The following is a 25,429-nucleotide window of genomic DNA, read 5'->3' as shown; positions in this document are numbered from 1 at the left end:
AGAGGAGAACCCGATTTGGAAGAGCAAGTACAGAGCAGAAGGGCTATACCCACATCTGCTAGGTAGCAAAACGGAACTGCACGGAAGCTATGGCTGCAGGAGAGATCTCTTCCTGCGATCCCCGGCTGTACAAGGTGTGACACGTGCTCTCTTTGCAATGCATCACTTCGCTGCCAATCCCCCGCTCTCGCTGTGACAGCGCAGCAACACCAGAATAAAGGCGCCTTAGTACAGCGGCAGCCCTGCCAGAGGAACGCCAATGATCGCTGCCATCAAGAGCTCAGGAATAAAGCAGCCATCCCCCTTCCTCTGCCCACCAAGGGCTCTGCCTGGCAGTCAGGGAACACACAACCATGCACTGGTGCAGTGAGAACAGTTCTGTGGGTCTCAGAAGAGGCTCTCGCAGGGACTCAACCATGTTCTGCTCTTATTCTGCAGACACCGGGTCTCATGGAAGGTGTCAGAGAAAAACGCTGCTCTTGGCTGGAGAGAGACCAGAAGCTACACAAGGTGACTGTCCACGTTAGACCACCTCCTCTGCACCATGGCCAGGCGGACAGCTGCTCATTACAGCCACAACACCTTCTGAAGGCAGAGTTGACTGAAACAGAGAGAGATACAAATTCAGGAGGACTGTATCTCACATCTAATCTATCCTGTTCTTTCTCCCATAAACGCAGGAAGATAAAGCAATCACAGGTACAACCTCTTCCCTCCTTATCTCCATTTTCTCTCAACAACCCTCTCCTATCTCTTCCAACTGCGCACTACAAATGGCCCAAAGCACAAAACCGCACACACCGCAGAGCCTTCCAGCAAGGGCCCCAAAAATCAAACTGATGACAGACGGTAGCTTCTGTTTGAGAAGTGGTGATGGTGGGGCTGCAGGGGTGGGAGGAATATGAAGATTATTTAGCATTAGCCTTACAAAATTGTCAAATGCTGTCAAATCAAAGAAGGACACACAGACACCATCACCTCCCAAAAAGCGTTCTCTTCCTCACACCAATTCAATGAACTAGAAACAACGTTTTTCAGCATCAACTCACATATTTGCTCCAGTCCTGTGGGTCCAAAGGAAAGTACCTTACTTCTAAATAAAATGTGCTAACCAGCAGATGACAGAAATATGAATTTTACTCACCAAACTTCTAGCCTGAACATCTGACAAAGATTTTGGCCAGCGATGGGCTCCAGCAGAGCCCACCTCCAATATTTCCTGGGACAAACAGACAGGATGGGAAAGGAGGGAGGAACAGAGATTACAATCAGCTCTGAGCTTTGGGTTCAATGCATTACAGCAACCCAACTGAGCAGTGCAAGCTTCATGTGGAGAGCTGCTCCCCTCCCTTCCCACAGTAAGGGATGTTCTGACCTCTCTAAAACCTGTACTACGAGAGACGCGGCTGCTGAGCACCAGCACTTCTGTGACAGGGACAAACAGCCCAGTTTAGAGACACTCACAGCTGGAATTTCATCTGATCCACAGCTGACATTTCCTTGCGATAAGTCCACAAGCCCCTCCAGGTCCCACAGCAGACACGGCAGTTCTTGATCCAGCACCAGATCCCAGAGAGCCCCGCACTCCAGCAAGGAATCCATAGCGTTCCCTCTGCACTCGCACAGCTCCCCGTGGTCTCGATCAAACTCTGCTTTTCCTGTTCCTGCTGTCACCGCTTCTTGTTTAGATTCAAAGCCGAAAGAGACACAGCAGCTTGGCAGAAGTTTACATGCCTTTCCCTACTTTCCTGCTCACGTTCATTTCATCTGCCCCAGTGGACTCTGTAGAGAGAGGATTTGTCATCCAGAGGACTTTGAAAAAGTGGCTCATTAGGGAGAGCGTGCTGGTGGGCAACCGTCGTGCTCTTCGGTTCCAGTCTCACCAGCTCCTTGCTGTGGGCACCAGCCCTTAAAGAAGCACAGCAAAAGCGCCCACAGCCCGAGCGGCCCCAGACAGGTCTGTGCAAAGCGGCCGCAACTCCTGCCCGAGGCCGATGCCCAGCACGGCCAGAGCCAGCAACTCAAGCAGCTCGGACCGCCAGGACCCCACCGGATCAGCTGTAATTCACAGATCTAGCCGCGGTTCCCAGGACTGAACAGGATGGTAAACAGCTCAGACTCCAGCTGCTTTTTTTTTTTCCCCCTTTGAAACCAGAAGAGCAGTTACTCCTTCAGCGCCTGCCTCAGGCTCTCCTCTCTAGTCCCTCTCTGCTTTGAAAGGCAGCTTCAGTCTCTGTTAATGTTCCTCATACAAGGAGCAGGCGGGGAAGATACCAAAATGACTCGCACAAGCTTTAAGTTACTGAGCTGGGTAATTCTGCCGGCCAATGCCCTGCAGTAACCCGGGCTCAGCCCTGCCTCCCAGCAGATGTTTCCTGTAATGGAAAGTTGCTGGACAGAGTGTGTTGGGGGAGGCGCGAGGGGAGTAAGGAGAAACCAGTCTAAAGAATACAGCTATGAGAAATCAGCCATGCAAGCCCCATGCAGCTAGAAACCTTAAGGGCTCTGCTACTCCTATGTGTATCTCTGAGCCCCCCCTCAAAAGCACTGGTCTTTCTAGGTTTCATTCATTACTCAGATCACTTGGAAATGAAGGGCAAGGGCTCCCGCGAATGAACTCCCTGCAGGTTCCAGTGCTCGGGGTGTGCAGATGCGCCCCACCAGCCCTGTTAGAAGGAAGCGGTACATCCATCTGCCACCCCAACATGAGGGGACAATGAACCAGATTTACTGAGCCTGGGAAGCGCCAAGAATTAGGATTACACACATCTGCAAGGTACCTGCATTGCTTTACTGAATGGCCCTCTTCGCTGGAAACTGCTTATGGGATTAATTAAAAAAAGGCAAACAAACAAACAAAACTGAGCGGGATGCTCCCACCTACACAGCCAGCCACCTCCCTTTGCAGGACAGATAGGAAGAGGTGGAGACAGCAAATATTAACTCTACTGCAAACACGGGGAGACGGGACAGGATGGCACTGCAGAAGGTGGGGAGAACGGGCTCGGTGGGGCAAACGGGGACACAAGGGTGACTGATTCCCCAAGGTTAAGATCTCCCTGTTAATTCACAAACAAGTCCTCTGACAGGAAACGTAAAGCAACTGTTGCTGGGGGGTGGGACAGGACATGGAAGGCTGACAAGACAAGAGCTGAGAAAGGTACAGTCTTGGACACCACACGGCACAGAAAACGGGGGAGAAGGGACTGCAAGAGGCAGAGAGAAAAGGGAAAAACTTATCCAATTTGCACGACTGATGGACTTGCTCTTAACTCTTTAGGGAAGATTTACGCCGCTCCTGGACACAACAGGAAAACTACTGGAAAAGAACAGAATACATTCCCTGCTTGTGTGGGAGAGTTTAGACCCCACTGACAGCAGACTGCTATGCTGATTAATGCCAGCACAGAACTGGCCACCTGTCCCACAGCATTTCTTCCAAATCCAGCCTGGTCTCTCAGGTTTTCTTCTTTTTTTTTTCTCGTTTTAGAAGTGAACAAACAGCAGGAACAGCAGCTTCAAAGCAACCACTGGCCATTTGGGGTAGAAAGTGGATTTGAGTTCATTATCACATGAGCTTGCACCAAAAGGTCGCTTTAATTTAGTGCCTCTTCACCACAGTGCCTGTGCCAGACCTGGTAATGCGTGCACCCAAAACCATGGAAAATCTGAAGGGAATTGCCTATGAAAAATACAAGGTCTACAAGAGGGTACTGGCAGAAAAAACCAGGTTTGTTTCTTATGGTGCTCAGTCTTGTGATCACTTGACATTGTTCTTAAGAAGCTGCAAGCGCTGAGCAGCATCCCAGCCCAGCACAGACCCTCAGCCACCTCCGTCTCCTAGAACACAGGCTGCAGCTTCCCCAGAGGAAAACCTAGGGCTACCTACTTGTGTTTGAATGGATTTCCTTTTGAGACTTTCACCTCTCGCAAGCCAGGCTGAAAGCTGCCCTGTGTGCACAGCGTTTGTTTGCAGAACTGCAGGTGCAGGGCTCCTGTCCCACTCCGCGTAATCCGCAGTGCAGACTTTGCTCTCCCAAAGATAAGGGGGTACAACTGCGCTCCTGATTATCTTTTCAGACTTAGTAGGATGCCAAATGTTTCTTGTAGTATTTAAGAACACCTGAAAGAGACAATCAGTGCCTTTTCACTGTAATTTTTTCCCACTAACCACTCTGGGCTATCCTGTACGGAAGGGAAGAGGGGGTGGCTCACATAGTTATAGAAAAGAATTCAAGCACAGTTGCAAAAGAGAAGACAGGTGCAAGGAATGTGTGTAGATAACACAAAGGAGTAGAGAGTAGAGCAGACCTTGGGATCTAAATAGTGACCTGAAAACCTTGTGGACAGATACAAATCTCACCTCTTCCCTGGTGTCAACTGTATTTGTTCTAACATTACAAGATCACCTTGTATTCTTCCCTGGGAGGATGTTCTGCAGATCCTCCCAATGCCTGGTGCCCACCAGCACAGGGACTACAGGAGGCAATTCACAGAAGCACGCCTTGCTATGAAGTGGCTGCTGCGGAAAATCGGGGATGTAAAACCTAATGTAGGAATAGTCAGGGAAGCATAAGGGTCAACGGTGCAACTGAGAAAGGAACAGGCAGAAAACCATGGTAGACTTGGGAGGCTCCGAGCCCCAAGTGCACACTGATCTCAAGACACAAAAACTGCTTGGAAATGGGGCCCCTCGCCCAAAGCCCAGAGGACGGAGGAGATGGCTGTCACCCTTGGCAGCAAAACATCTCCAGTTTGTCTCAAATTTAATGACGTCTGCTGGGTGACAAATTCCTTCCACCACCCTGTGGAGTTCGTGCCACTCCCACAGCAAATGCGACCTTGTCCTTCACATCATCGGGGAAGTGAAACACAGATTTCCTACCTCTCTAAGCACATCAGGTCTACAGAGTAAGTCACATCCGCTTCAGTAAATAAAATTACAGAGAAAAATTGTTTCTGAGGTCTATTCTTTTAAAAAAAAAATCAGTAATTTCAACACGCAGGCACACAAGTGTAAAGAAGACACACACTAACTGCATCTTGATGTCTACGCATAGACGGGTGGGGCCTAAACCACAGCAGATGGACAAACCGAGTTTCACTCCATAGCATTCATTCTAAACCAGAGTCTCCATGCCTGCAGTTCCTCGCTGAAGACATGAGAAACACCTCAAGGACCGGGGCAGCCCAGTGCCCATCTGCTCTTCCACCACGGGACGTGAACACAGAGCAAACCCTCTAAGGTTGGGTATATTTATTCTCAAACCAGTGTTCTTTCCTAAATCTCACAGTGCACCCAGACCACTTTGCATTTGTTCTCTGGAAAGCAGAGCAGAGAAAGAACACCGAGACCAAGAAAGGGCAGGTCAGCCAAACCGATCCGTGAGCTTGGTTCACCCCTTTTCTCCCACTTCTCAACCTGGTGGGGATGTCAATCCCAAAAAGCACTGGTAGGGGTCAAAAGGAAAACACACAAGGTAAGCGAAGTTGGTAGCATCTTAAGGAAAAAGTAGAGAAAAAGGAATCCAGGAGAGGGAAAAGGAAGGATTCCAACTGGCAAAGAGGGATACGGTGCTACAAGGACAAAAAGACCAGTTAAAAGCAGCAAAACCTGAAGCAATCTGAAGTAGGTGACGTTTTGACCAGCGATGCTCTAAGGATCTTTGAGGCCCGCACGCTCTTTGAGGCAAGGACTGCATTTTGGGTTTGTGTTTGTACAGTGCCTGGCACCCGGGGCTGCCAAACAGACACAAAGAACAATGTGGGGGGTGTTTGCTCCAAGCACAGTGAAGCTTACGCAAAATGAAAGTGGGGAAAGTGAATAAAGGGTAGGGGTGGAGATGTAGCCTCCACAGACTCATTTCTATAGCTCCTCTCAGTGGGGAAAGAAATAGAAGAATCAGAATGGTCCAAATGCCAGAAAAATCCTGCCTGGAAGGAGCTGGCAGAGAAGGGAAACTATTATCAAGGAGATGCATTAGCAAATTTTTAATGGTAGCAATACTACCGTGGAGGATTGACTGCCTTCCTGGAGTTTGTGGCCCATCTCTATTTCCACATTGCTGCTTTTATCTGGCCAGAATGTCTCTGCTAACTTGAACACGGTTTTGTTTTGCTCTCTAAAGGAAAAAAATGGGGGGGGGGAAACCACAAAAAATGCAGCCAGTGCTTACTCTCCGGATGTACTGTCTCTCATGCTGAAAATATATGAAGGAAAAACAAGAGAACAGAAAGATAAGATAGAAAGGACATGAAAACAGGAGAGAGACCCACAGAAGCAGACCATGGCAAAGCATCATGCAGCAGGGTATGGATCTCAGCAGCTACGGTCAGAAGCAGCTCTTGTGTAATAGCAAAAGTCACCTTTAGCCATGGCCAAAGATTTACATTCTGCAGCAGCCTGGCTGAGTCTGTGCATCTGCTCAAAGTGCCTCACTCCACGTTATCTGCGGCTTCTCCGTCAGCTTGGCCTGTCACGGTTTATACTTCGTTCTTAATGCCATTGCCTCTGTGCTTCTCTCTGGTTCTGAGATCACGTCTTTTGCTGTCCTTGCTACTATCCTGGTGCTGATTATATACAGCAAGTAATAACTCTGTGTCTAGTGACTTTGCCAAATCTGACCACACTGTATCAGCCAAAATCGCTGGTTCTAATGTCTTGGGCTGCGGGAAGTTAGGAACTGTTGCTGGACACGGAACGGCTGCTGCATTTGCCTACAAAAGCATCGTATGCTGTTATCTATGACACTTCAGAGCGCTCGAGGGGTGGGGGTTCAACCGTGCAAAGGTGACACCAACTGTGGACATTCGCACACCGCCAGCCTTGTACCAAAACCACTGCCGCTCGTGCTTGCAGAACGAAAACAGGATCGGGGCAGAAGCAAAAGGTGGTTTGTGTTTCTGTGAGGTCAACAGAAAACGATTCCGCTCTTGCCCCACACCACCCTGAGAGATGCAAAGGGTTTGCACAGTGGCAGCTCTGCCTGTCACCACATCCAGACCAACTCTGCTGGGAAACGGGAAGGTACGGGATGTGGAGATCACCACAAGAGTGCCTGAGAAGACAAAGCTTTGCTCTCTGTCTCTGGCGCCCTTCCCCTCAGGGTGTCAGTCCTCCTTTGCCAGTCCCGAGCCATTTCCATCTCCTCTTTTTGGAAATGGTCGGTCTGCCCCAGTGCCGCTGCAAAGCCCCCTGCACCGTCCCCCCACCCAGGCACCCAGCCCATATTCACCCAGGGACAAGAGAAACGGCAGTACTTACATTATACCAACTCTGGCTTTTCTGTAAGGACAAAATAAAAGAGAAGCATTAGTTAGCACAGAGATCTTAGGATCAAAAAGAAAGCTGGACAGAGAAACGAGGCCCAATCTGGTTTGTATAATTAGTGAAAAGTGGGATTAAACAGAAGATTTCAATGTATTTCATAGCGTGGTATAACACAGTTATTTCCAGGTACAGGAACAAAGAACAAATCCAGAAGCACGAGTCCATAATAGGAAACAATTCAGGCTAATGTGTGCATGTCCACATGCACGCACACACGCACACACGCACACACGCATGCTGTAATGATTTCTGCAGAACAGCAGTGCCTGCTAGCAATGGAGGAGCCAGCCGGAATCACTGCCAGCCACTCCTTGCAAGGGCTTCACCCTTCCACATCTGCTGGCTAGGCTGCAAAAATCACATTGTGTTGAATGGGCACTGTGCAAATAAAGCCCTCGAAGAGCTACCAGGAGGCAGGGACACAATTTTACTCACAAAAGCCATCAGGCGAAACTTGCAAGTGTTTGAAATTTTAAAAGGGAGACACATACAGAGACAGGAAAACTGCTGAAGAAAATCAGAATTTCAGCGCACAGGGTTTTGCATCATCTGCACATGTGATTTTTTTTGTCCTTATCACGGCATTTCAGATGGTTTGAGAGGACAGGCCGCACGTCACGCTGGAGCGTATGAAAAAGCCAGCTCAGCTTGGAAAGTCACCCATGGCAATTTTCAGCTGGAGGCGAGATTTATCCACACAGAGAGAGGAAGAAATACCCTTCACCCTCCCGCTCCGGTCAGACGGGCTTTCCAATGTCATACGCCGAGCAGAACTGACGGAACATCCAGGTATCCCCCGTTTCAGGGGGGATTTACCTCAGGGCAATGAAGCCGGGGGACACTGTAGCCTCTCCCCACTAAGGGTGGTTGGCTGCAGGGCACGTTGCCAGGCACGGTGTGCGTCAGCAGCCGCAAACCATGCCCGTTCCTGTCTCCCACCAGCAACAGCACGTCTACATGACACTCGGGGGAGTCTAACAGACAAGGACAGAAGCTATATGTCACTGCATTTCCTTCACTGAAGTCATCTTGCTTCTGACCTTGGACTGGGAGTATTTTTCACAGCTTTGTACCCAGTCTGGAACACGAAGGACACCATACTGCTCTCTGACTTGTAACACAGCCTGCGGAAGTTTCACTCGCAGAGTTCAGTTCATATGCACAGCAACACAGAAACTACCTGCCCTGGGATAGCCCGCGACAGGACTCAACGTACAGGATGTTTACCATAGGAAAGTAAGTGCAAAGTGTTAATGAGATCAGATTGGACCAGAGATTTCTATGAAGACATGGGGTTGCTTACAATGTTCTTCCTCTAGACCTCCTTGCTTGCAGGTCCCTATGTTCCCTGTATACCACACCAGTAGACAACCTTACTGGCATCTACATCTCATTTATGGAGCAAACCTTCCTGAAGGGTCCCTTGCAACTTTGGGCATTTCTGCCAGTTTCGCTGCACTGGTCTCTGATCGAAAAACCCCACAGTATATGCCACAGGCCAAAGTACCAAAGTCTGACATTAAAAAGAGGAGCACCCGTAAGGCTTTTCCCCAAGTCCTGGGGAAACGATATGAACTGAAGAACTGAATACACAGTATGGTTCATCAGCTAAGCAGAGGAATCTCCTCTTACTTCCTACACTTTTCCATACTTGGCCATGTCCTCCATTCATAAGGCGTCTGGTTGAAGTCATCCTTCTCTGCAAGTAGGACACGGAAAAAGGCCTTATGCAATTCAGCCTATACTAAAAAAAAATCGGGGGACTTAATCTTAATCCACGTACACACCACCTTGTCCTCAGGAGCACAGGGTCTAAGACGGAGTGATTTTCCTGCAGATCTGTTTTGGCACCTGTCTGCCTTAATGAGCAAACGGCATAACTCGGTAATTCCTGGGGTAAAAAAATCATAGTCAAACTATAATCGGCATAGATAAACCAGAGGCACTCCTGTCACTGTGTCTAATAAACCAGGGTGCACGTGTTGTGCTGTCAGTACAACAGCGTTCCGTTCCATTCCATTCCGTTCCATTCCATTCCATTCCCCCTGCTGCATTCATTGCAGTAACTCTTCTTCCACCTCACACTTGAATTCCTCCAAACGGCGGCTCCGCTGTGAGGGAGCTCTGCACACAATTCCACACAATTACACCGACATCCAAGCCTCATCATTTGCCTCGACCAAGTGTTCTAAATATGAGGAGATTCATTCCCCGTGACCCTTGTTTTGCAGGTAGAACAGACTAGAGGAATTCCAAAGAGAAGGGAGACTCAGTCCTTAAATCTATCTGCAATTGTATTTACCTTTTTTTAACTTGCTGAGAGTTAGAATATAGGGGGATGTGTGAATTGTGAAAATCAAGAGACAGGATAACGGAGGGGAAAAAGAAAGAAAAAAGAAAAACATATTCTTACTTTGAGCAGGTTAAGTCTGTCATACTGGAAAAAGAAACCATAAGCATTAGAACTGAAAAGAGAGAATAAATAAGTAACAGAGGAACGGAGTTGCACACAGAGTGGAAAAGATGTCACTGATTTGCAGAGACGAAGCTACAGGAGCAGACACCAGAGTTCATAGTTACATGGTGGCTGTAACCAGGAAGAACTTAAGGAAGACAAACAATGGTGTATTTTCTCTGAGCCTTTAATTAACACAGTTTTGCCTCTAAATCTTGATGGGTCAATGATCTCATTTTTGCATATACTGCTATGGAAGATTAGAGCTTTGCAGTGCAGATGGGAAGCGGTGGATCACGCATAAGTTCAGCCTGCGAACTTGATGCCAACAGAAGTTGCCACCTTTTAGCATCACTGGGAGCAGGATCACAACTCACTCCTACATACTGCTGCCTGCAGGGGAACAGGAGCGCCTTTGCCAAGTGAATTACATGCCACAGAGCTCTAGAAGTTTACCTGTGTCCATTTTACAACTGCGGAAACAGGTACAGAACCAAGGTGAGGGCAGAGCTCAGAATGCATTCCAGAGCCCTTTCTCCTGACTGGTGTACTTTCAAAAGCTATGATATTCACCTGGCTTCTTAATGTCCTTGGCCAAATAACTCAAAGAAATCCCTCACCCCAGTCCAAAATGACCAGGATTTCACGACCTACCACCCGAAGGGGGGTTACACCACCCAGTGGAGGGTAAATGAGAAGACACAGCCAAACTCTTCTCATAATCGCACACTGAAAGGACAAGGTGCAACAGTCAGAAGCTGCAGTAAGGGAAATTCTACTCGTATAGAAGGAAAAAGCCTGTTCACAACAAGAGTGGTTAAGCACTGGAGCAGGGCCCTGCCAAGGTTGGGGGATCTCTGGTCTTGGAGGTCTGCAAATTGTGGCTGCCCAAGACTTCAGAGCAGCCTGACCTAAGCACATCAGTCCTGCTTTGAGCAGGGGCTTGGACTAGAGACCTTCTGAGATCTCTTCCAATTCAAGCTGTTCTACAGTCTCCAGGGCCTACATCAAAATCAATATTCTACCCTAACCTGGTATTTAACTTCAGCATTCATTATTAGCTACAAACATTGAGAAGACTCTGAAGGATTTGCAACGGAGAGGAAATTACTTTTATCCTTGGGCAAGAGCAAAAGAGTTAAAAATACATATTTCATCGTTGCCTGAGAGCAAAATGTGGGGTTTTGCTGAGTTCAGAAAGCTGTTCCAGAAGCAGCTGTGTTTGCCAGTAAAAGCCTAAGGCTGATGCAGGCCTGTAGGGGGTTTGGTCCGTGCCACAGCGGTGGACAGCACGGAAAAGCAAGCTCCAGAAAAGATTTCCTACAGATGTCCCCCAGTGCTTAAAAACTCCTCGTGAAGCGCTCCCTCTGATGGCAACACTGCAGCACGACAATTAACACAGCGGACAAAGGAGGGCAAGGGACTTCAAGCAGATCTGTCAGCAATTGTACAGACACAGCATCAAACTCATGGGCTCAAGCTGTTTCATTTCATTAGTGAGACAGGTCGGAAAAATCAGACCATTCTTCTTGCAGAAGGCAAGTGGGGAGAGGAGAAGAGGCTGGGAAAGGAGACTTAGATTTTTAAGTTCTTTGTTCCTAACCTCTGTCTTGAATTAATACCATCATCATCCGCGTGGGGAGAACCAGGGGGTTTAGCACGCCTGAGATTCCTCACGTGGACCAGAGAAAGCCACCTGGTGGAGCACAGCAAAGAGACCGAGCGTTCACACTGCTGGAAGCTCCCCCGGTGCACAGACAGCGGGCGAGCAGGGCGAGAGGCTCTGGCACAGGCTGGCAGACGTGCCCGCAATCCCCTGCCCTCTGTGCATCAGCTCCCCCACATGGGAACTCCTCTGAAGTCTGCTTCCCTCGTTTCTCTAATTGTCTTGAAGTCGTGGCTTTTTTCTCTGAGAAATGCAAGGGGCCGGCTGCAAGCACATCACTGTCCCTCTGAACACGGTGCACGCTTGCATCGCTCTCTGCCGGGTTCCTCTCCATCGCTCAGGTTAGCGCCTCCAGCCTCCCACAGCCTGCCCGACCCACACTCCTGCTCACCAGCAATCCTTTCAGGACTCTCTGCTACTCCAGACCGGCATTTTCCATAGAACTTCTTTCACACCTCACCTGAGACTTCAGTCCCACAGCCCTTCTCTCCAGTTATCCAACTAAGGCTACCAAGCACAAGACAATCTGTCTAAAAAAAACACATAAGGAAGCTTCCAGCAGACACCAGCAATGCTGGAAGGTCCAGCTGGTCACAAGAGCCATTATGACCGTAGACATAAGTGCTCTCTGAGAACTTGCCTGGAAGGAAATCTAAGACATCAGCTGGGGGAAGGCCAAGGCGTTGATTTCGTGGATTATGAAGCCATCCAAGCCATTCTGGTTTTAACTTTACTTGTATACATGTGGAAATGCCAACAGCCTGGCACTTTGTCCAATAAGCATCCCATCTGCATTTCTGATTTTTACACTCTTCTGAGGGGAGCACAGAGATGGGAGATGAAATCTCCAAGGAGTTTATCTCCAGTCCAAGCACCCCCAGAGGGATCTTCTCCTTATTACCCTTCAGAGCGAGCCCATGAATTCTCACAATTCATTTGGGACAGGTCTGTTCTAACAAGTTCAAGCTGGGTTCATTTGAAATCACTGATCTTTAATATTTACATCACACAGGAAAGCGTGCAGGGGCCACAAAACTACTATTCATCATCAAAAGCAGGGGAGGCATGAAGGAGACCAACTCTTGCTTCTGAAAGGCATAGAGTAAGAGGAGAGGAAAGAGAAGGGATTATGGTACAGTTCAGCCTACCAAAGCCAGCAGATTTCTGGCAAAGACAGCAGCTCACTCCAAGGGAGAGGGAAAGCAAACCTTAAAACAAAGGCTAAAATTAGTTGGCAGTAATTGAAGGAGTGTGATGAACAGCCCAGTTCTCACACCATGTGAGCAAATATTAATAAGATCCCAGTGATATAAGTGAAACCAGCTTCTCGGCTACAGGCACTGGGCTGAGCTCTTGCTGCCATTCTCGCAGGCGCACCAGGAGAATGCCTTACTGGGGTCAGCGCTCAGCACCACGGGGAGGGTTCTGAGTGATGAGACAATGCTACAGTGGGGACAGGAGAGAAAAAAGAAGGCTTACTTTGGAGAGGCGCTTGTGTGACTTAATCGGAGAGAAAGCATGCAGGAATGAAAAGAGAGAAATTAAGGAAAGACGAAAAATCACCTCGCAAATCAAGAGAAGGAAAACCCACAAACCCAGCAGAAAGCATTATATCCCCTCCTTTTCTTGTGAATTAAAGTCAAGCTTTAGCAGTCACTGTGTTGGTAAAAATCGCACTCCCGTGGCCTTAAATCACAGTGCTTTACGGGCCAGGGCAGGGCGACTCATCTCGGTAATGCCCCCTTACCAAGGATGCTGTTTCCCTGACGGTGTCCCCCAGTGTGGCTATGAACAGTGTGCCCGTGGCTTTCTTCTGGGGTGCTTGTAGGTTACTGTGTGCACAGGAAGCACGTCTGACCTCAAGGGCAACCTCAGAACTGACGGGTCTCAAATGATTCATCTGGAAAAAACCCTTCGCCCTCTCTTTTGAACTCACATACACCATCCCCTTGATGGCGCGACAGCAGCTCAGCCCGGTGACCGCGGGCCAGTGAGCCCTGTTTCCTCCACTGACAGCGATGACAAGGGGAGAGGGTGAAGACTTCTTGTGTGCGTGACACAATCCAGCACTAAGTCAGGCAAGGATCTAACAACTCATTTCGCACAAACCGTCAGAGTTATGCCTGTGACACTGTGAAGTTATTCTGGCTGAAATATTTCACTTCAAAAATCTGGAAACACACAAGTGCTCCGGACAGCTAATTATCACATAATGTGCCAGTGACATCAGGGTTATAATCAAAGGTTATGTTTGGCTCCCAAGGCCCTTGTGTCTGTTTCACCAGGTCCCACTGCTCACAGAAAATCAAGATTCCTCAAACCTGAAGCCCTCTTCAGTACAGCAAAGGCCGATAGTGCTTCTAATACGGTCAAAAGACACAATACCTTTCTAGGGAAAGTATCATCTACCCTGGCCAAGATTTGCAAGGAATTTGCCAGACAGTCCTAATACTGCACCGACAGGAGGTATTTTGAAGAGCGTTAGCAAACTGATCCTGTGGCAACCTGAACCTCATCTCAATGCAGGGCTCAGACAGGACTGGAGACCTGCACGGCCCTTCACAGCCCGTCTGCACACAGGAACTTCCTTTGCTCCAAGACCCTTTAGGATCCAGATGATAAAAAGTATTTGCACCACCTGACTTTCAAGGTCTTTCTCAAAACCACAGAGCCTCCCAGGGAAACAGGGGGGCAAACACACTGCAATCATAAACCGTTATGGAACTGCAGGACAAGCCATCAGCAACTCATGGACGTGGGTGATGGAGAAGGTAACAGAGATGTGCAGAAGGCTGACCCAGGCACATGGCTCCCAGTTAGGAGAATTATCAGAAGTATGATGGGGGAAGAAGGTGGAAAGTTAGCCAGAGAAAAAACAGTGCAAGACAAAGCCAGTGTACGCATTAGAGAGTTCAGAACTGAGGACGTGTGCACAACTTGACTGAAGTCATTTGCTCGCTCCTCACCTTGGAATTCTTGGCCCCGCTGCGGCCTGACTGAGAGGAACAGCTGCGCTGTACACCCTGCTCCGGCGTGGAAGGGGATTTGTCCGACGAGTGGTCTGAGCCTTTCTCCACCATGGCGTCTCCTTGGGAGTCCTGCGGTGTCGGGGACCGGGAGCGTTTGCGCAGGATCGGGGAGCAGGCAGGCGTGCTGCGGTTTGAGTTACTGGCAGTACTGCAGAAAGGAGGAAAGAGTGGGGTTAATCATCTTCAGCTCACACAGAAAACAACTGCACCCGTGCCCTGAGGTGCAGCATTACCCGCAGATTTCTCCACTAGCACAGCGGACAAATCTGGCTTCCTGAAGCAATGGACCCGCTGTCACACTTAGGACTTCCGTCCCCAGTAAAATGAGGCTGTAAACAGTTATCACTTTCCAGCGGCAGAGGTGACTACAACAGCCTGCCAGTGCCTTTCTCCACCCACTCCTCAGTTCAGCTGACCACAGATGAATGCCTGCAAGAATGAACTCATTCTCTCCTGTAGGCTCTGAGACTCTAAAATGATGATCTGGGCTTAGAAAACCTAAACGTGGCCTCAAGAATGAGGGAGCTGTCAGTATGTTCTCCATACAGGCCCACCGTGTCCCTCCTTTATTTTATTTCAGCAAGTGTAACTATTCTCAGCAGGATGCACAAAAATGTGATGGTGTCTTTATGAAACACTCCACTAAAGAACATCAAAAAGGATGGGGCACGCGGAGGGGACTCGCGATGACAGACAATGCAGTCATGATTTCCTGCATCACATCATCCTTTCCCACACCAGCTAGAGCTGGGCATGAAGATGTTTCGCTATAACATAAAAGCTTTCATGGTCTCTTTTCTTAAAGTTCCCCTTTCATAATGGGAAAAAGCAAGACCTTTCAGAGTTTTACAGAAATTATGAAACATTTAGGGGAATGGAACTTCTCATCTCAAACCTTCAGCAAATGCTCTAACACCTTAAACCAGAAAGCCATTTACATGCATATTTATACAGAACAGGAAAACTCAGACTTCCTCACTGTTCCTTCTCTTTCGATGCCTCTTCTTCCTGCCAGACTCCAAAATACCACACGCTACATCCATTTTTCCCTACGTAACTCATTTCCTTCAGCAGCCAAACCTATTTATGACCAGCACAAACATCTTCGGGGCCCTCCCAGCCAGTTCAGCTCTGGAAGCCGGGCTGACCCAGGGGCTGACTGTGCTGCCTCTGCCACGCTGAGTTGTTGGGGTGCCCTGTAGAAAACCGGCCACATCTGAGCACCAGCAGAGCAGGCAACAGAAAAAAGGTGAGGGAATTACAGCTGTAAGGGATTGAATTAAAGAAGCTGGTACAATCAAGCTCTTAAGGGCTATAATTTAAGCCAAATTATATATAAACTGAAGTTTGTTTCTCAGAGTGTGATGTACAGTGAGGAAGTTAAAATGGATCGTTTCCTTTCTGAAAATCTAGAAAAGCTGAATATATGTCTGAGGTTTCATTAATTCACAGATAAAAATCATATCCACCTCTTATCTCTGAAGATATCAGAAGCATTTTACAGATGTTAGTTAGTGGGTATGGGTAGATAACCTAATAGACTCCTCCAGTAGTTACCAGGTTTAGTTCGGTTTAGTGCTGGCTGAACTGCTCTCATCTCTTTGCTCACTGCTTGTGTTAATACACAAATTATGACACTTTCCCTAAACAATTTGCAGAAAGTTACAACAAAGTTGCTTAAGCAAGCAATAACACAATCACGTTTCATACTCATACACACTTGCAATTGGCACTTTGCAGAAAACCCTTTTAGAAGGTATTTTCAATAATACAGAGTGTGGAAATTCATATGGGTAACAACCAGGCTAGAGAAAATGGGTCTGCAAAATGTTCTGTATACAAGAAAGATGGATTACATTACAGACTCCACTCTGTTCCATATTTCTACTCGATAGACTGAGAACCATATAGATACAGAGTAAGAAAGAGCTGCTTGTTCAAGTGCCACCCAAGTCAGCTCCAGCGCATCAGCAATGCTTCCAGAGATGGCAATGGGTTGAACTGCCATTCCTCCGGTTAAGAACTCTCAATTCTGGGGCTGTATGGCTCCTGCAATGTTATTTGTTATCTGGCATTACATCAAATTTCCTAAATCTTGCCCCTGAGCATGCTTGATTCAACACAACCCAGTTTATTTGAGAGGTCCCCAGAAATACAAGGCAAGAATTTGAAGCGAATGTTCCTGAATCACATACCAACACACTCAACTTGTCTGAACAGATGTACTGATTTCTCTTCTACTGCTCTACGAAACCGGAGTTTATCAGGCACAACCTCCTCCTCAGTTTCTGTTCATATGAGTTCATACTCACGAGTTTCACCCCGAGTTTCAGCTTCAAGCAACTCTATAAAGAACAAGTCAAATTCAGTCAAGGTTCTGGCCGCTTTCAGGTTACAGTTACGAAGGAGCATGGAGTTTTTACCACTTCTAATGTACAGTACAAAATAACCAGTTCAGAACCAGGGCACAGCTGCACCATTTTTCAGATGAAACCTGCTAAAAAGTTGGGCAGAGAGCCGATCAAAATCAGGAGGTCTGAATCCACCCCATACTACCTGATGACTGGGCAATACTGAGTATTTCTCACACGAAGGACTCCAGAGGGGTGCAAACAATGAAGGACACGAGGAGTCTGTACGTTCAGCCTTTCATGTCCAGCACAGCACGGATGGGCACGAAAGCCCCGGCCGGCAGCTCCGTCCCACTCGCCTCCCCCTGCCCTGAGCGCCTCCAAACTGTCGCCGCTCCTGCTCAGTCCCTGAAGTTTGAATCCGACCCAAGGCACAGCCATGACGAACGCTTTCCGCAGTTGCCATAGTGACCAAGGCCTGCAATTGAACCGGGAATCAACGCCTGAAATGCCAAAACGGCTTGACCCACTTTGAAAAAAAATAATAGTAATAAATAATGCTTTACAGCCCCAATTGACCAGAGCACATTCAGGGCCTCACACAGCCCTGCCGTGTAGCCTTTAGCAGTTACAACAGATGAAGGCAGGGGCAGAACACAAACAAGCCCGCCTAAGCAGCAGCCCCTCACTCCCAGGTGAAACCCTGCACCGAGTATGTGAAAGCACACAAGGCAGAGTATGTCGTCTTGGGTTATATTCCTCCTGTGCCTAAGAGAAACACCTCGTCTTATGATTGGAACTGTGGTAAAAATAACATAAGCAAGTGTGACACGGCAAGGAAGAGGCCAAACTCTGCTCAGGACAGGCCTCGACGCCTGCAGCAGCACAGCGAAGAACTGAGCTTTTCTTTAGGTGATGGAAAAACGCACAGGCAAACCACCTGCGCACACCCTGCCCCGGACACTCCACAAAGCAGGGACACAAGGCAAGATGCAAAAAGGCCAAACTTCCTCTTCCGACAGAGTATTTCCTCTAAAGATCTGGACCAGCGGCGAGCAGAGACCTCAGCAGGCAGTAGCTTCTGGGAAAGGCGACAGTCGGTACCCCACCAGCTAAGCCTGGAACTCTTACAGCTATAAAGGAACCCCGAGGACTCTTTGCAATGGAGAACTCAACAAGAAGCCTGATTTTGCTCACGTCTGTTAAATAAACTCTGCATGAATGACATTCAGGCAGTCCCGAATCGACACGAGAGGCTGTCCATCCTACGGGATGATCTGAAACAACCACTCTGCCTGCCACTACGACACAGCCATCCATCCCTGCCCTTCAGACGAGCACCTTGCCACAGTCCTTTCTCAAACCACACGTCCTAGCAGCCAGCAGCCATCCTCGGGACAGAAGAGCACTGCCACAGCTCTGTCACAGCTCTGTCACAGCACTGTCACAGCACCCACGGCCGCACTGCACAGCAGCGGCTTGTTCCCCTCTCGGCTAGTGACACGCACAGATTAAGAACACACACGGTAAATCCATTTGAATCTGCCGGTTGCAGGATATGAATTAGAATTTAGCCAGAGTAATCACTGTGTTACCAAGAGTACCAAAGGATCTGTAACAAGCAGACAAGCTCATCTAAACAAGTGGCAATTTCAGGCACAGGATGCTCCCTACCTTGGTTGTGATCACCAGCTTCTCGGCAGAAACACATCAGTGACACCATTTCCTGCAGTGTATTTCTAAACCCCTTGGACTTTCTCAAGAAAGTCCTGCTCCCGAAAGCTAACGGGCAGCCTCCGAGTGCACCAGAGCTCTCAAAGGAACTCTTTACAAGGATGTATCTGCTGAAGTTGCTCTCATCTCCCTGCAGCCCGTAGCACCCACCCAGCTCTTCAAGGCCCAGAACTGGGGCTACCAACAGCATTGAAATGCTGGGCTTAATTCTGAGAAGTGCTGAGCACTACGTCCCCAAACCAGCAAAGAACTTAAGCAGATATTTAACTCTGTATATAGACCCACTGAAGTCTACGGGCTGTGCACACAAAGTCAAGCCCGTGCTGACACGCTTTTCTAAACAAGAATGAAGGAGATCCTCAAGCATTAAACAAAACTCTTCTGATAAAGTCCTGAAAAGAGCAAAGAAAGCTAACAGGTCAAGAAGGCACCTCAAGGCTGGCTGGAGAACAAGAAGAGTTAATTCTCATCAGGAACAGCTAGTAATGGGGCTAATTAGACATCTGCAAAGATACTTTTCTGTGATACAGTCTGACATCAGTGGAAAACGCTGAGATTCAGAACCCCATTATGCAGTCTACCAAACAGCAAGCAGATGGTAACAACTTTGGTCACCACCAACCTACACCCACTTCAGATTGATAATCCAGGAATGAAAACCTCCACATGTTCTCGAGCAATTGCCCGGGCCTGCCATTGCTCTACAGGCAATAACGAAATGTTGCACTTCTATTGAATCTCCCAGTAACAGAGACAAAAGAGAACGCACTGAATTAAAAAGCAATGACACCTGCAGAGCTGTACAGAAAGCGAGCAGTGTTTCATGACAGTTGTTTGAAAGAGAATAATAAGAATTGTATACTTTCTGCGCGTTTTTTTAAATAACTGGTTTTTACCAGAAAAGTCCATTCTTGTCAAAGATTGCTCTGATTATTTTGACGTTTTGCAGAATGGCATCCTCCCCCTATGACATTCAATAGCATGCTTACATATTCATGAGATAAAATTAATGCAATTATTATGCTTCAGGGGATTAGCAAATCACTGCAAGCGTTAGGAAGGAATTTGCCTTCTGCCCACATGCAGCACTGCAAGGTTGGTGAAATGTATTATTAACAATGTCATTGTCTTTCTCTGAATCATCTGATACTGGTTACCACTAGAGACAGACTATCAACTCTGATGGACAAACGGTCTGATTATCTTACAGGAACTCCCCCTGCGCCGCGTTTGAAACAATCCCCCCGCTGCTCCCTTCCTACTGGGAGCTACTGCAAAAACCCCAAGAAAAAGTTGGAAAATGTTTTCAAAATACAAGAAGACAGATCTCAGTAGTACTGTCCAACAACACAACGGCCGGAATTTAGAAAGGATCGTTACTCTGCAGAGAACCAACACGTGTTAGAAATCATACGCTAAACCACTCCATCACTAACTAATGTAATTCCATTTGCTCTGAAGGAAGACAAAGCACACGGAACAAAGTGTGATGGATAACACAAAGAAATGTGGAAAGCAATAAAGGGGAAATAATGCAAAATAAGGATTTCACATCCCTCTGAAGCTGAGGGCACATCTGCTTCAGCCCCAGCCCAGCACGGTCACCTGCAGGACACTCAGCCCATGGCTGTGCTTCAAGGACCAACAGATACGGGCTTTCAATGGCTCTTTAATAGCAAGAACTGCAACATCTGACACTGTGTTCAAAACCTCAGAGCCAGGAACTTGAGACAGAACAGAGCGTGGAAGTCTTGTTTAAAAAATAAATATAATAGTGGACACCGTTAAGCCATCTCTGATGTGAAGTCTGGAAACGTGACAGCTCAAAGAATAAAAAAGAAAATGAAAATAAATCCATGCATGTTTACTTTAAACCTCGTTATTTCCAAACTAACATGAAAATCTTTCAATGGTTTGGAGACACAATGTTGCTGTCATACATCCAACCCATGCGCACCATGTCAAGGGAGAGGGAGAAAAATGCAGTATAGCACTAAATAGCTAGTGATAGAGGTCCATGCCCATTTCTGGATGCAAACGTAGGTGTGACACAACTATATCACCTCGAGGAGAGCACAGGCATTCTTCCTGCCCATCTCCTGCTCTGCCTTCAGCAAGGCTATGAGCACGCCAGGACTTTACCCCCAGCACAGGTAGCATCCCCCTGAACACATCCCAATCGCGTGGCCGAGGTTTTAGAAACCACAGATTAAACGCCGAGATTAAACACCACATCTTATCAGCGGCGAAGCGGGGGTTGCACAGGGATATTGTATATCTCGGGAGCAGAAGACAAAGCCAGAGCTTTACATCTTCCCACTCACTCCTGCTGCTCGCCAGCATCAGCCTTCATAAGTTAATGGAAGATGCTGAGATCTTCAAAGCTGGGATTCACATCAGTTTCTTTGCTCACCTCTTGATATTCCATCCCTTTACCATTCTGAAAACAACAGTGCAATGATTCCGTGTCCCCTCACCCTGATATCCTCCAGGCCATCTCTCTCCTTGGCTCTAACCATGCAGCACTGTCCAGATCAGAGTTAAAAATAGAGAGGGCCGAGGGCTGCAGCTGACAGTGGGCAGAGCCAGACCCCCTCCGTGCACCAGCCACACACAGCCCTTTGTCCCGAGGACCTGGTTCAGGATTGTCCCCTCCCATGGCACATTCTCTCTGGCTTTACCCAGCTTCCAGTGGCACGGGCAGTTGGGGGCTCCCCTTGGCAGAACACTGGGCACCCAAAGTTATTGCACTGATGTAAAACACAACCCTGAGATTCAGCATGAAGTTTCCTTCCACCCTACGGAGCCAAAATCACAAGCCCCATCCTAAATTTTCGGAGTTCTCCTGCAGATGCGTGTGACTTAATGAAGCAAGGAAACAGGAATATACCCTCTTTACTGGACCAGGGATTTCCGTGATGGACAGGACAACACTAGTCACCGGTAATCTAAGAAAAAGCAATTTTTCAGTGAATGGAGTTCAGCAGATCCTCATTGCCTATGAACATGCAGGGTGCAAGGAGCTCTCATTTTCTTCTGCTCTCCCCTGCCAAAAAAAAACCCCACCTGCATAGACTCTGGAGGAGAGCCTGAAAAATAAAGAGGCACAAAGCAAATTCTGCCTTTCCCCATCACCGCAAATATATCAAAATATACAAACACAGAGAGGAACGCAAAGCAGAACCAAGACATCAGTGTGCATGCTCCAAGCCTTTTCAAGAGCGAGGGAGCACATGGGCAAACAAATACACCATATTTGTGCAGCAGCTCCAGCTGCCCCCCTGTGACGCATTGCCAGTTCATCAAACTTCAGCCCCCTGTACCCAGCTGTTACGGAGCAATAACTGCCCCCTCGGGGCTGGGGGATGGGGGAGACAGCAGGCGTAAAGGGAAAAGGAGGAGGGGTGAGGGGAAGGACAGCTGAAAAACACAATCAGATTTGCTCATCGGTCGTTTCGAACAATTGAAAAGGCTGCTTTAGCAATTCCTCTGCAGGAGAGGTAGGGCGCGTGCATGGGGGAGAACAAGGCAAAAAGGAATCGGGCTGTGGAAGGGAAAAGAAACGAAGCATCTCTGCAACATGATGTCACGCTGTCTGCTTTCAAGTCCCCCAAACAGAAAGGAGCAGCAGCAGCAACCAACATGGACTCCAGATTTAATCTGCCTTGAAAGCCTATGTCTCAGTCGGTAGATGTGCTCGTCAAACCTGAGCTGGGCACAGCACACACAGCCCTTTGGCTCCGTCTTTCACATGCACAGATGCACACATGCACGCGCGTGCACACGCATTCGGAGACGGCACACAGACACACAGAGGGGAGAGGAAGGAACAGGAGAGTAACACTAACCTGGTAGCCATTAGGGACCGGAGTGCAGCACGGAGCAGCTAGGAATTCATTCATTCATGCACTTGCGTGTGGTGGGGGGAGAGCGAGGGTGGGCCAGCGGTGAGGTGGGAGGGTACTCACCTCCTGCACCATCTCAGAGCCCTGGGGCTCCCCACGGGCACCCAGAGCCCCCTCTCTCAGCTGCCTCGCATGCTGCTGGGGCTCCTGCCACGGCTCAGCCCCTCGGCTCCCCCCGCCCGCTCTCTGTGGCTCTGACTGACCGGGCGGCTCTGCCCCGGAGCCAGGGCTGCAGCCACGCTCCCGCACGGCACACGGCGCACACGCGTGCGCAGGCAGGCGGCCCGTGGGCTGCCGCTTTACATAATGCACCCCCCTAATGCCTTCGGTATCCACCTCTGCAGGGGAGCAGCGGGAGGGGGAGCCCCTGCCATTTTTCCCAAGGTCCCCTGATTACGTCTGTCACTCTGACATGAAGTTGGGCGAAGGCTGCAAGTTAAGATCCTACAGGTTGGAAAAATCATGTTCGTCCTCCCTGTGTACACAGCAGAGCGTTCACACAGGTGGGAGAAAGTTTAGAAACCTGTAAGCGTGTCAGTGCATGAACAGTCAGGAAAACGAAACCCTAATTAACTGCTAAGGTGGGTTATCTAAACTGAATTAAACACTGTGCGAACACACCCGTTCAGAATTAAGGTGACCTCAGCTCAATTTAGCTTACTTCATCTAGCAAGCTAATTTGTTTCCATTTTTCATGTCTATCCGTGTGTAAACGGGCCTGGGATGTTTAAAGAAATGTGATCAAGCAAAGTTTACAACTGTACCGTGTATTAGTACCTGGTGTTTCTGTATCCCTACATACCCGCGCATGGACATCTTTATACAGGAATAAGAGGGGTTTCAGACGCTTTCAAAGGCCACAGTACAATATAAATAACACAGGCTGAAGGATGAAAAAGAAGTGAGCAAAAGAATCAACTAGCCGGCATTTTTCCTTCCAGGATATGAAATCAAACCTTGTCTGTACAAGGAAATAGTGTAGAACCGATCTGGCCCAGTCTCCTGCACTAACACGCTTGATTTGAAGCACAAGTGCTGGAGATCTACAAAGAGTACCGAACAAAATGGATCCATTGCACAATCACAAGAGCTGACAACGGGATTTGTCAGTTCACCCAGTAATATCTGACTTTATGCTTTCAGCCTGCAAGTCCCCATAAGGATGGAGCTTTCTACCTATATGGAATGCACTGTTTCCAACAGAAGTTGTAAAGCTGAGTAACAAATGGCAATGAAGAGTTAGGGTCAAATCCCACACCATCCTGTCCTTACACACGCTGACCTTCTGCCAACGCATAATACACTATGAATTTTGCAATGCCTTCTTCTCAAGACTTTAATCTTCAATACATTGCACCATGTTTCAGTGTCTATGAGTAAACCTGTTGTATTTTACAACTGGAGAAACCCACGTGCAGTAGTCTTGCGGTCCTCACCAAAAGCACCGAAGCATTTCTCCCACACAAACCCAAGCATGAAAAAGAACACAGCACAATCTCATTCTCCAGTCAGAAAAACCAAGGCGATAGCAGAGCCACTATAATTTGCACCTTGACTTTTTCACATGTGACCATTGAATGTTCAAATGCTTACAGAAGTTCATGAACAGGTGAATTTACAAGCGCATTTAAAGCAAATGGCACGTAACATACAAACTTTCCTACTCCCTGTCTCCAGTGCAATGGTCCTTTGGTGCTTTTTCTTATGGCTTTCAAAGATTTATGAAAATAGACAGAAGTGTGATTCTCAGCCTCTACAAATTGTGGTATGTTTTGTCTGAATGACTATTAAGGTTTGAACAAGATACTATTTCGCAACAGCCAGGAAAGTTACACAGAGGCAAAGGCTCAGATGAAATTCAGTATAAGGGGTACTTCACATCTGGAAACATGGAGAACACGCAAATGCTCAAAGCAGGTCATAAAGCGGTAGGATAGATTCAATATATGAGACCTAAGCACCCTTCTGACTGTCAGGAGAGGAGATGAATCAAACTAAAGCTCTGCTTCCAAAAGCACTATAAAAGTAGCAGTAAAAACGCAAGGCTAAGAGAAAAGCTTCTTAGGCTGTATGGGAGGGAGCGCAAAGGCAAAGTTATAGGCAATTTGAAAAATCAGGCAATACCTCAAATGCTTTACAAGCTTTATCAGTGCCATGATCTAGTCAATGGACTGGAGTTGGACCAAGGGTTGGACTTGATCTCTGAGGTCTTTTCCAACCCAGTCGATTCTGTGATTCAAAATTCAACCCAGAACTCTCAGAAGGACTAATACTCTTATCAGATTTCAGGGTCTCTGGAGCACCATTCATGTCACTATGAAGACAGCTTGTTTCATGGTGATAATACTGCATTAAGGATTCTTTAGGGGTCTTTAATGAATGCAGAGCTACCAGGTTCCTGTTGTGTTCCAGAGCTGCACAACGCATTTCATGTCGCCTGGTTTAGTTGCAGAAATGTCTCTCAGCCCTTGGCCAGCTACCGGTGTTAAAGAATCATGACAAGCACCAGGGCATTGTTTCCTGTGTGAAGAACAGCTTTAGGAGGGCTTGACCACTGAGCTATGGGTGACATGACATGGTCACACAGCACAGCCCCAACACCAGAGCGCTTGCAGGAGTGAGGGGCAAGGCTGGTTCCTGCTCTGCTGCCCCAGAGCCAGCTGGAACACAAGCGTGCTCAGCATATGGCTCCTCTCAGGTCAGAGGAAACGATGCACTGTCCAAGTAGCTAAGAGCCCAGGGCTGACGACAGACACGCGCAAGACAGTCCAGTGCCTCAATGTCATGGCCAACACAGCAACAAGTGAGAGAAACTCTGTATTCAGCTAGAGCAACCTTACCCTCCCTGTAAACCACATGAGTGATATGGAAACAAACAGCAGGCTTTAAAAGTCTGTCTGCAAAATGTCCGGGAACAAGGAATGCCTACATCAGAATACACGTTAATGTTCCTCACATC

General features: G+C 48.0%; 1 protein-coding gene across 16 annotated transcripts in view; it reads right to left on the bottom strand.

Moving 5' to 3' along the window:
- The window catches only part of GRAMD1B (GRAM domain containing 1B), a 107,115-nt gene that overhangs the window by 20,345 nt on the left and 61,341 nt on the right, over nucleotides 1–25,429 (bottom strand). For 12 of the 16 annotated variants that reach the window (XM_071798811.1, XM_071798809.1, XM_071798804.1 and 9 more), the window contains 2 exons: nucleotides 14,418–14,628; nucleotides 7,265–7,285 (listed from right to left, as the gene is read on the bottom strand). In XM_071798811.1, the coding sequence (XP_071654912.1) occupies nucleotides 7,265–7,285; nucleotides 14,418–14,628 (232 nt within the window). Of the gene's footprint in view, nucleotides 1–1,464; nucleotides 4,666–7,264; nucleotides 7,286–14,417; nucleotides 14,629–22,413; nucleotides 22,528–25,429 lie in introns of those variants that run through there. The other 4 variants (XM_071798814.1, XM_071798806.1, XM_071798816.1 and 1 more) reach the window with 4 other exon arrangements.

The sequence above is a fragment of the Patagioenas fasciata genome, chromosome 24 (genome assembly GCF_037038585.1).
Source record: "Patagioenas fasciata isolate bPatFas1 chromosome 24, bPatFas1.hap1, whole genome shotgun sequence".
Taxonomy (NCBI): Eukaryota; Metazoa; Chordata; class Aves; order Columbiformes; family Columbidae; genus Patagioenas; species Patagioenas fasciata.
This window is presented reverse-complemented; position numbering and strand designations above follow the sequence as displayed.